This window comes from Branchiostoma floridae, chromosome 13 (assembly GCF_000003815.2).
Source record: "Branchiostoma floridae strain S238N-H82 chromosome 13, Bfl_VNyyK, whole genome shotgun sequence".
Taxonomy (NCBI): Eukaryota; Metazoa; Chordata; class Leptocardii; order Amphioxiformes; family Branchiostomatidae; genus Branchiostoma; species Branchiostoma floridae.
The window spans coordinates 3,809,672-3,821,346 of NC_049991.1; the positions used below are offsets into that span (position 1 = coordinate 3,809,672).

General features: G+C 41.5%; 1 protein-coding gene across 6 annotated transcripts in view; it reads left to right on the top strand.

Moving 5' to 3' along the window:
* Positions 1–7,446, top strand: part of LOC118429578 (ileal sodium/bile acid cotransporter-like) — a 36,011-nt gene extending 28,565 nt beyond the window's left edge. For all 6 annotated transcript variants that reach the window (XM_035840117.1, XM_035840118.1, XM_035840115.1 and 3 more), the window contains 4 exons: positions 1,758–1,957; positions 2,585–2,789; positions 3,584–3,707; positions 4,485–7,446. In XM_035840117.1, the coding sequence (XP_035696010.1) occupies positions 1,758–1,957; positions 2,585–2,789; positions 3,584–3,707; positions 4,485–4,870 (915 nt within the window). In that variant the 3' untranslated portion in view covers positions 4,871–7,446. The remainder of the gene's footprint in view (positions 1–1,757; positions 1,958–2,584; positions 2,790–3,583; positions 3,708–4,484) is intronic.
* Positions 7,447–11,675: the final 4,229 nt, after the last annotated feature.

Consider the following 11,675-nt stretch of genomic DNA (forward strand, 5'->3'; position numbering starts at 1 on the left):
ATCCCTCTTTTCCTTGTAGATCGGGTATGGAAAGTACAATGCAGGAAAAATAGTCTGAAGAATAGGCCAGAAGATTCACATTTCCACTTGCCAATGAAACCCTACGGCGGACAAAGTCCATACCAAAAGTATAATCTCTTTAGACAACGTAGTTAGTCCGGTTAGGACTAGGCTCTAGATTGTACAAGTCTGTTTTGACAACGTTATCACGGTTTACCGCTGCGAACACTGTGTGGAGGACTTACATCTGGCCTTTGAATAGTAAACTTACAGAACCAACGAAACATCTGCAAGCGACATGTGCATGTGTTTAACAATACAAGTATTTTCTTAAAATTTTGACGTTGGCATTACTAATTGTCTTCGTTAGAATTCAAATATTAACGTTCGTTTGAATCCTCGGCCCAACTGAAAATGGAACACCTGCAACCGACAAATGCGTGTGTTTAACAATGCATCACTTTCTAAAACCCTTGACAATGACATTAACCAATTGAAAACACGCCGTGTCTCCGTTAGAATTCAAATGTTAACGTTCGATTGAATCCTCGGCCCAGCTGAAAACAAAACACCTGCAACCGACAAATGCGTATGTTTAATACAAGTATTTTCTTAAAATCTTGACGTTGGCATTAACGAATTGTAAATACGCATTGTCTCCGTTAGAATTCAAATGTCAACGTTCGTTTGAATCCTCAGCCCAACTGAAAACGAAACACCTGCAACTGACGTTTGTTTGATACAAGACAGTCTCTTAAAACATTGATGTCAGCATTAACCAATTGTAATTGCACCTTGTCTTCGTTAGAATTCAACTGTCTACGTTCGTTTGAATCCTCGGCCCAGCTGAAAACGAAACACCTGCAACCGACATATGCTTGTATTTCATACAAGTCAGTCTTTTAAAACCTTGGAGTTGACATTAACCAATTGCAAACACGCCTTGTCTACGTTAGAATTAAAACGTCAACGTTCGTTTGAATCTTCGGCCCAGCTGGGCGACCGTTGGAAATAACCTTTTGTATTTTAAGACATGAAAGGATGCACTCAAGACAAGTTCTTCGTTTCTCCGTATCAAAGTTACGATTTATGTGTCACTCCCATATGTGCACTGATGCCAACCTGTCAGGCGTAGCTGTAGAAAACATTGAAGGCTTTGTGTTTGAACATTGTATCCATTTTATTGACAGGCGTACTAACGGTTACCGTGTAGACGGTATTGCACAATCTTGACAACTGAGCCCGCGTGCCCGCGTTTGTAAACTTTTGCGAGGGTATTGCGCCAAATTGCGCCAGGAAATTGCGCTAAATTTGCAAATCTGTGCCAGGTTTCTCTTGATGAAGCGATGGGTTTCTCAGTTTCGATACAAGATAACTTAATTGTAAATCGTAGAGTTGCTCCTGTATTAGGATGTATGATATAAAATTTAGAAAATAGTGATAAACGAATGTTCACTGTTTTGCGCCATTTCGTTCCAAATTGCTCTCCATTTTACCAATTCCTATTTTCTGTTGTTAATTTGAAAATAAAACGTTATTGAAATTGTATTAATTTGTGTAATTGGTATTTTTCGTAGATTTGTGTTAGTTTTAGTTCTCATAGCAAAGCAATTTTCGTACAAAAATGATGACAAGACAACGAGGAATATATAATAACTATATCAATTGTATGTAGAATGAAACCACCTAGTTCATTCGTTGTTATTGTTTGAGATGGCGTTATACTATTAACGTCTTTTTCCTCGATTCATTTTCAGATTGATCGCCGTTTCTTCGTCGGAGTTGCGATCGGCTTTTTGTGCCAGTTCATCGTGCTCCCCCTCGTGGGATTTGGACTGGCCCATGCCCTGCAGTACTCCTCCATGACCGCTATGGGCGCTCTTGTTGTCTCCTGCTGTCCCGGGGGTACCACCTCCAACATCCTGACGTTCTGGAATCGCGGAGACGTGGCGCTAAGGTGAGCCTTTGTTTTGATTGGTTGTTTGAAGTCACGCGAGGGTGACGTCATTTTCTGTCTGCTATGTTGGTGGGTTGCGTCATTTGAGGAAATTGTTAACGTTTTATTTTGTTGTATCTGACTATCTTTCTATCACAATCGGAGGGACTTAAATTTTCCATGAAATGCCAGTAACGCATATAATCTTGAGTGGGGAAAATGTGTTATTATTTCAAGAATCAAAACTTTAAACCATAAAAAACTTGCCCTTAAATGCTTATCTGTTCAGACTTCTGTCAACTCTCATTGAAACTCACTACCGACAACTTCTATACGGCTAGTCTAGTCTGCAAGTAACCCTCCCCATCAGAGCCATTGGATTCGTCCTGTTGGCTTGAGCCATACGACGATTATTCCACACTCAATAGAAATCTCAAAATTGGAAGAAATGTTATTTTACAGCTTAATCAACAAGTATAGACATCATACATCATACACTGTAAGTCAGCCCTAAACTGCCGGTCCAGATTTCAAATACAACCCTGCCAAAAAAGGATTTAATGGTTTGAAGTATTGTGGGCGTTACCTAACCATATAAGCCCCCTCCGCAATAACTGATTTGTTTTTCTAATCTTTCCCCCAACACAGCGTAACCATGACGACGGTGTCCACGGTGTTGGCCATGGGCATGATGCCGCTGAACCTGTGGCTGTACTCCCGCAGCTGGACGCACGATGTCGCTGTTGTCCCGTACAAGGAAATCGTCACCACGATCGCCATGATCCTCATCCCCGTCACTGTCGGCATGCTCATCAAGTACTGGTTCGAGAAACTCGCGAAAGTGATAGTCACGGTGAGCCCACATTTTTTTTTTCAAATTTGATTTTTTTACCTGATAATCCGTGAATAGTTTTATAAGGTTGGTACTCTGTTACACAACCATGGTTGCTTTATTGACACCGACGTTTCGGTGAACGTCTGTCACCTTCTTTAGGACAATTGTGAGTGGTTCACATTGTACTGCAGGACAGGTGTCACTGCTCACAGTTCAGATGCGCCAAGTATTTACAATGTAATGACTGTTTGGTATCATTTTATTATTAAAGTACTAGTCTGAACAGCGTTTTAAAACGATCGTTTGGGTTGAAGCATCCTGTCCTATTCATGCAGTTGTCATTTTGCCATTTAGACATTACATCAATGAAAAAAAAAACTGTATGCAAACAACTTTTTAGCATGTTTGCACCATCAGTTCGTATTTCTGGTGTTTGTGAACGGTGTGGGGGACAGAGGCGTCTGGAAGGAGAGGGTGGACTTGGTCCGGGCAATCAGCCCGCGATGATGTGAACGGTGTAAAAATGCAGGGTCTGCTGAGTGAAAAACACCATCTCAAACTAGACTACAACATACTTGCCACGGGTAGGTCCCCCCGCTGAGGGTAGGGTATCCATGTAGGCACCCTGCCTAGATATAAGAGCACAATCAAGATATTCTTTGGTAACTCTCAAATCCTTTTACTTCAGAAAAGAAATGATTAAACACTGGGCAGGATATAAAACTATTGAATCTAGTCTGGTTGGGGATGTTACACAGCCATAGTTACGCACTTCTATTCTAGTATGCCTTAACGGTGTCTTTGTGCTCCAGATCGGCAGTGTGATTGGCCTACTGGGTATCACCACGACGTTCGTCATGAGTGTCATCATCAACCCGTCAATGTTCAAGGTATCATGGAACGTCTGGGTGGGGGCGTTACTGCTACCCATTATCGGTGAGTTTGTTTGTTTGTTTGTGTTTCACTAGGGTGGGGATTCGGAATCACAGGACTTTTTAAGCTTTCGTCAGAATTGCTTGAAAAACTACTTCTGGCACGTAGAAGGCAGAAATCGTTTAAGATTGACTGGAGGTTGGTAACGTTCAACGTCCTGATGAGTGTAAATTAACTTGAAGTTGGTACCGTCCATCGCTCTGATGGGCAAAATCGACTGGAAGTTGGTACCGACCACTGTCCTAATAGGTTTAGGTTTAGGGGAAGTCGGTACCGCCGACCGTACAGATGGGTAAAATTTGACTTGCTGTTAGTACCGTCTACTGTCATGATCGGTGAAAATTGACTTGAAGTTGGTGCCGCCCATTCTCTTGATGAGTTAAAACTGACTTGATGTCGGTACCGCCCACCGTCTTGGTGAGTTAAAGTTGACAGAAAGTCGATACCGAGCACTGTCTTTATGAGTTAGAATTGACTTGAAGTCGGTACCGATAACCGTCATGATGGATGAAAACCGACTTGAAGTTGGTACCGTCCACCGTCCTTATGAGTTAGAATTGACTAGAAGTTGGTACCACCCACTACCTGATTGGTAAAAAAATACTGGAAGTTGGTACCGTCCACCGTCCTAATGGGTGAAAACTGACTTGAAGTTGGTACCGCCCCCCGTTCTAATTAATAAAAACTGACTTCATGTTGGTAGCTACCACTGTCCTAATGGGTAGAAATTAAATGGAAGTCTGTAGCGCCCACCGTCCTAAGTTCCCATTGTCTACACAGGTGGCGTGCTCGGGTACGGCATCTCCTGTGCGCCTTTCCTACAGCTGAGCCACTCACGCCGCCGCACCATCGCCTTGGAGACGGGCGTGCAGCACGTCACGCTCGCCGTCGCCATCATCCAGCTCACCTTCGCCGAGAAGAAACAGTTCCTCTCCGAACTGCTCGTCTTCCCCATGCTGTACGCTCCCTTCCTCGTCGTGCTCGGGCTGGCCGTGACCGGTGTGTTCCGGCTCTGGCTGGTGGCGACCGGACAGAACAAGAACCCCGCAACCGGAGGGGACAAGTTTGCCGAGAATACGGAAACCCCCGGGAACTTGGAAAAGAACGGAGTCGCGAACATCGTTGCTATGGAGATTGATGACGAGGTACACAAGAACAGATCGTAGAAATAGAATAAATTAAGCCATATATATTCCAGGGGAAAAGGCTAGGTAAGTTCACGGGCTTGTTGGCAACGATGGATAGCTATTCAACGGCATACTTCAGCCTTATTTTCTCTCAGAAGGTCCTCTTCACACCTTAACTTTTTCCAGTACGAAAAAAATTGAGTAAAAGCCAATACATTTTTACATATACAAAACTTCCCCTTTCTCATCTACGGGAAGATGACTAATCCCGAATCCAAAATGCCGACCACCAGCCTTGCTCTCTGATTGGTCGCTTTTGTCGTCCCCTCATTGGTCGGCATCAGAATCATTCTGATTGGTCACTTTTCTCGCCTCCAGATTGGCCTCAGAAACAAAACAGATGCTACTTCCCAGACTCACTTTAGTCACATATACACCGACTGCATTTACACTGATATTTACATCAATAGAATAAGAGTACGCGTGAAGAAGTGATATACATATAATTTTCATTGAGGCGCGGTCACATGTAGGTCGTTCGATCGTCGTACGATTTTGATAATAGTATTTTCAACCAGGTAGTCAAAGAGCGAACCCACAAGGGTCCAAGAGAGCGTTTTGTACAGCAAGACAGCTGAAAATGGTAGGACACGTGCATGGCTGTCCTAAAAATGCCCCAAGTTAGCGACCAACTATGTGACCGCGCCTTTAGGACACTTTTTAATACCGAGCGCCTTAAGTTTGATCCACAATACTTACAAGAAAATTCACCTCAAAATTGACTTCGACACAATAGGTAAAAGCACAATTACCGACATAATTACTATAAAAGAATATTCGGAGAAGTCTTCGACTGAGGTAAATGGCATCAAAATGTTCTAAAATCTCTTCGGAAAGAATGACCCACTCACTTTTAACACGTGACTTGGCAGACCACGTGACGTGACTGGTAAACCACGTGACGTCTGTTACTCGTGACGTCATGTAATGTGAGCCAGGGTCCTTGTATACCATTGGTCAGGATAACTGTACATAATAAAATCTATTCCATAACAGAACTCTCTAACAACTCAAAGCTCTATAGAGCAAGCCACTTGTGTAAAATGATATACTACAGAAATCATGACAGTTTTTCAAAAAGGTTTTTCATACATTGTGGTTAAAATTTTCGATATAAGTGTGACAGGTTCGCAGATGTATATAAAATATTTACAGTATAGGCACATATGCCAAAGGAATATTTTTGGGTACCTTTTTTGTTTATGGTTCGAAAACGCTGTGTACTACATGTATGTACATGATGTCGTCGAAACAGCGTGATTGGTTCAACCAAAGTTAATGTAATGTAGTTATCATAATTCAGATATGTATTAGTATATCCATTGTAGTGACATAACTTAAAGCAATATGTCAAGTAAGGTAAATTAAGTCCTCGATCGAGGCTATAATATACCTCTGTATCATATACATAATACATGATGAAATATACATTACCAAATACCACTATCAATCTATTGTCAAAGGTTGAATCTATTTCATAATATTTGCAATATCAATTTTACCTTTTTTGCAGGGATAGAAGTCGATGTTATTGCGTAGGCCATACTTTGTGTATGCTATCATAAAAGAGTCTCGTACGATTTAACGTACTTATTATGAATATGTGAAAGTTATATTGTTTTACCAATCGTTTAATCAAATGTTGGGTTTAATCGGTTATATGTGTATGATTTTTACAGTAGTGATACTGTATAAGTTAATCTAATCTCTTACTAGCCATTTTCTTTAAACAGTGACTTTGTAGATGTTTATGGTTAAAGTGTTAGCTTGACGGTGACATTGTAGTTATTATTTTTTAATGCTAAATATTTTCGTCTTTGTCATATATCAGGTATAGAAGTAAAGTCGTTAGTTATGACAGGTATAATTGCGCATACAGTTGCGCATATGGTGCGGAGTATTTCTTATGACAACCGTATCAAATATTTTGTTTTTGACTCAATCTATTCAGGTTACGTCACCGGTGAATGTCGAATCATCTGCGCACGAATAACTCGCTAACTAACTGTAACAAAGCATTAAGATAACAGTACATCTATTTAGAGGCAGTGGTGTCGAAAATTAACGTTTAACAATTGCAATACTAAGTTTCTAAGACTTACAGGTCCCTACGTCGTTCGTCAAATGAGACAATTTGAAAGTGTTGTTGTCCAAACAAATTCTACTTACAAAGTGTAGTTAAAACCTCTGTGTAAGCTAGAAGGATAAAAAAGAAACCACATTGTTCTACGGTAATATTTGTCCTATGATATTTCATCTTGCTAAAATTCTGCACAGAACTATCTACATTTACATTTGTATTTGCTATTAAGGAAGGCACATCCCTTCAGTCTTGATAAATCTATCGAACTTAGAAACTCGATTTTATTGCAATTAACGTTTATGGCATGATATGGCATTAAAGCCGTTGGACTCTTTATTGGAATTGGCCATACATATTTCGTTCTATTTGTTTAATCACCATTGTTTGTTTTTTAAATAATGCTGGTGTAACACAGCCTAACCGTAACTGTTGTCGTTGACCTTCACATGTCATTGTAAACTTTGTAACCTTTGACCTCACTGTTGTGATGACCTTTGACCTTCCTGTTGGTTAGCGCAAGGCATGCCGGGAGTTCCCTTTCCCGTATGTGCCAGAATCGCAGGCACGATTAGGTACATTAATGAACAAAAAGTTGTAACGGTTAAGATAATGATTGACACAATCATCAGGTGGATATAGTGCTGACGATAGGCATGACGGGAAATAAAGTAATCTATATTCTTGTATTGAACATTTTTGTCGTTTTTTTCACTTTTAAACGAGTAAGAGGGAAATCACAAACGTACAGAAATACATATACGCAAAAGCACGCACTCATCCGTACAAAAACACACATCATAGTGCACGTATAGAAATACAACGTCACACACGCTTACGTGCATACAAGTGCGTGCACGTGTGTGTATGCTTGTATCTGTGTGGGTCTAGTCCGTGTTTGTGTATTTAGGTGAGTTCACACGTACGCGTGCGTATTATTTAAGTCCGTTTGAGGTCCGTATGGTATTCTTAACCTCTACCAGGCTCCACAGGTCGCTGTAAAATAGTACAAATTCGAAAAGCCTATATTAGACACATAACATGCCACTGACCGAGAAGAGTAAGATTTACAACCAGCAAACTCCGCTGGCATGTTATCTGGCTATATTTGTCAAATTTCTATTATTTTCCTAGCGTCCTGATGAGCCTGGTAGAGGTTAAAACTTCCACACTGGCCATACTGGCTTGAATATATACGCATGTGTGAGCCACCTAAATACATACAGACACAGACTAGACCAACGCGTACACAAACATACACACACGTACACAACAACACCATGGAACAGTCATACATACGTACTAATGTACACAAATGTGAGACACACACGTACACTCATATAGACACACGTACACAAACACAAACAGACACGCACACGGAGAATGTACACGCACACAGCAATAAAGATTAAAAACAAAGGTAAAGACGGATACAATTATCTTTAGCTTATCCTTGACCTGATAAACACACGTACACTCATATAGACACGCATACTCATGCATACATACACATACGGAGAATTAGAAAGAGAGTACAGACTTACACAGTCGTTAGAATTAAAAACAAAGTTAAAGACAGGCACAAACCATCTTTAGCTTATCCTTGAACTAAATGACACGACTAGATTGATTGATAGATTTTTTGTCCCTTGCATGGCAGCGACTAACTTAGCACACAACAACTCTAAAACCCGACAAAACACACCAACACTTTCTTTGAAAATACCTCAATGGATCTGAAAGAAATTCAAATGACGACCGTTAACGGTTACGTAACTGCGTAAACGTTTTTGTAACAGACGTGTGCGAAACACGAGGGCTGCAAGCGACACTATCATTACGATTTCTCAATAACAACGGGAGGGGTGGGCAGATTAAGCGAAGACCGGTTTTACATCACTAGAGACAAAGCAATTGGGTGTCCCCTTAGGATGGTAATCTCTTTACCTGTCACTCAGAGACCCGCACATACGCCGTCCCCCCCGAGGCATCTCCGAGTCAACAAACTTAATATACAGAGCCCGTCAGAGAAAAGTACAAGTTCCGTGTATCCTTTTTTTGTTGGGAGGACGGGGGGGGGGGGGAGGTACGAGAAGATGAACCAATTGCTGCCCCTCCAGGCCCTTCCAGTCAGAGGAAAATGTCGCTCACGCTGAAAGTGCAAGTTTCGTGGGGTTTTTTTTTGGGGGGGGGGGCAATGAAAAGTGGCAAAAACATTTTTAAAACATTGCTGCCTCCTCCATAGACACTCCCGAGTCAACGAAATACAGGCCGAGTCAGAGAAAAATGTTGAACGCGCTGCAAGTACGAATTTCGTGTTTGTGTTTTTTTTGTTTGCGATGGAAAGTTACAGAAGTTTGAACTTTGGCTGCATCCCCTTAGGCGCTAGCGCTACATTGTCAGCGAACTACAGGACGAGTCGCAAAGAAAAATCTAAATCACTCTGAAGTTTCGAACGTGTTTTTTTCAACGCAAAGCGGCAAGAAGGTTGAACTTTTGGGATATAATAGGGGGTTAACACAACACTTTTAAACACACGTGAAGCATTCGCAAAACATTCGTAAAGACATATTTTCAGCCACCTTTACGTGCATGCTTTAAGTCTTGATTAAAGACTGGACTGTGTTTATGTTAACTCATTTCTACGGAACAAATTCTTGTAGTACAGTAAGTAATGGAAACGGATAGTGAAGTATCTAACATATTTTAGATATCACAAAACAATATTTAACATCCAGTATATATCACAACAACTTTCACTCCACGGCTCGCGCCCCTGATTGGCCAGGCTGTTCCAAAAAGTATTGGCACCCAACTAGGGCGTTGGGAACTTTAACTTTGACCTTGAATTTTGCCATCGAAACAACAACAAATGCTGGAAAAGGACGTCAGATTACAAAAAGCAGACCTACATGTGATTGTCATACCTACAATACAAAGGCAGATTATTAATTTCATGATTTTTTTTAGTTGTTAAAATTTGCATATCTTATAAAGGTATTGTCTTGGTTGTTCAAGTACGCCTTGGGCTACAGGATTAGTCATCTTACCGCATATTTTAGGTAGGAGGTGCCCTTCACACCTAGTTTGAGATTCCTATCGGCAGGTGTACCGCACTCGCTGGGCTGGCGGCGTAGACTGAGGAGGTCGCCGAGTGTTTGTCGTCTGCGAATCGGTAAGTCCATCTTGTCGTACGGTGTGTTAGAACTGTGACTTTATTCAGTAGACATTATCTATGATATTGAATTTGATGTTTAAAACCATTTGTTTTGTTAGATTTGGTCATGTTAGTATAGAAACGACAATGTATTACCCGAGGTAGCAACCACCCCACCCCCCAAGCCGAGGGTCGGGGGGCTCGAGGGCGTACGCGTGTCGACCCGCGGCATGTTGTGACCGAGGGTGATGCGAAATACACCTGTATTCTTCCTGTGTCATACCGACCCGAAGAAACACACTTATCAAAACGCAAAATGCACTGAAAGTTGAGACTGACAATTTCGTGTTCTCAAACAAAAAAATGTAAGAGCAATGAGACAGAGAAATTCAAACATCCGAATCCGGTACTTAATTTTCTGACAGCCGTGCATGCAATGATCAATCAGAGTTACTCTATGGAAGCCAAGGGGTGCCATGTTATAAATTAAAATACAGACCAGTCCAGAATACCAATATTGATCGTTATCTCGGACTAGGTATGACATAATAGACGGTACCAATTGTCGGATTTTCATGGACCGTGGGATAGGAATACGTTGCAACCTATTACAATGTTATGTAGTATTCAAATATTATCTTAAGATATTTGCTTTAAGTGTATTGTTTTGTAAAGGATCGCGGAATACTATGGCGGCGGTGCGTCGCACAATAGTGTCTGTATGTGTGTGTGTGTGGGGGGGGTGGGGTGGGTGTCGGTGTGTACGTAGGAGGTAGAGGGGTGTAGGATTGAAAACCTTCTGATATGCTCCAACTTTGTGTCATTGGAAAAGACACTTAACACGAGTTTCCTCACTTCACTCTCAGACTGGTAAAAATAAGTACCTGGATTTGGTTAGGGACATCCCTCGGATTTTACGTTAAATGGGGCCCTACGTTTGGGGAGAGCCTCACGTCTTTCACGTAAAAGAACCTACCACACTTATTGAAAAGTGTAGGGTTCTTTCCAGTGTGAGGGAATCAAATAAATGTGTCAGGTTATGCAGCTTGTATTGTTCAGTACAAACCTGGTGTGTTGCAACAATGCTCAAGGTGAATTGCCGGGTATGGAACAGAACTCTGCCGAAGCAGACAGTTAGTCCACACTGACTGAATTTATGGATGACATCCGCGCGCATTGATCATGATTTTCGCCTGTTGTCCAAAAAGTATATGTGGCTGAATGTCACCTTTAACTATGTCTGGTCCGACGATCAGAATTTCATGCTTGTCAAAGGATCTGCTCTCCGTGGTAAGGGAGCAAATGGACAGGGCGGGAGGCGTGTTCCCTCTTTAAACAAGAGTGGCATCAAAACATCATTGAAATGGTGATGATTGTGTATTATAGGCTTACTTGAGGTGAACATAAGACAATCGAAGCCCGGGAAAGAATGAGATGAATGTCTAGTCCTATAATTTATTATCGTTATTTTGCTGGATTTTCCTTCTTTTCCCCCCTCTCGCTTTAGTTTTGGGGTCTACAGAGGATGCCATCCATAAAGGTATGTC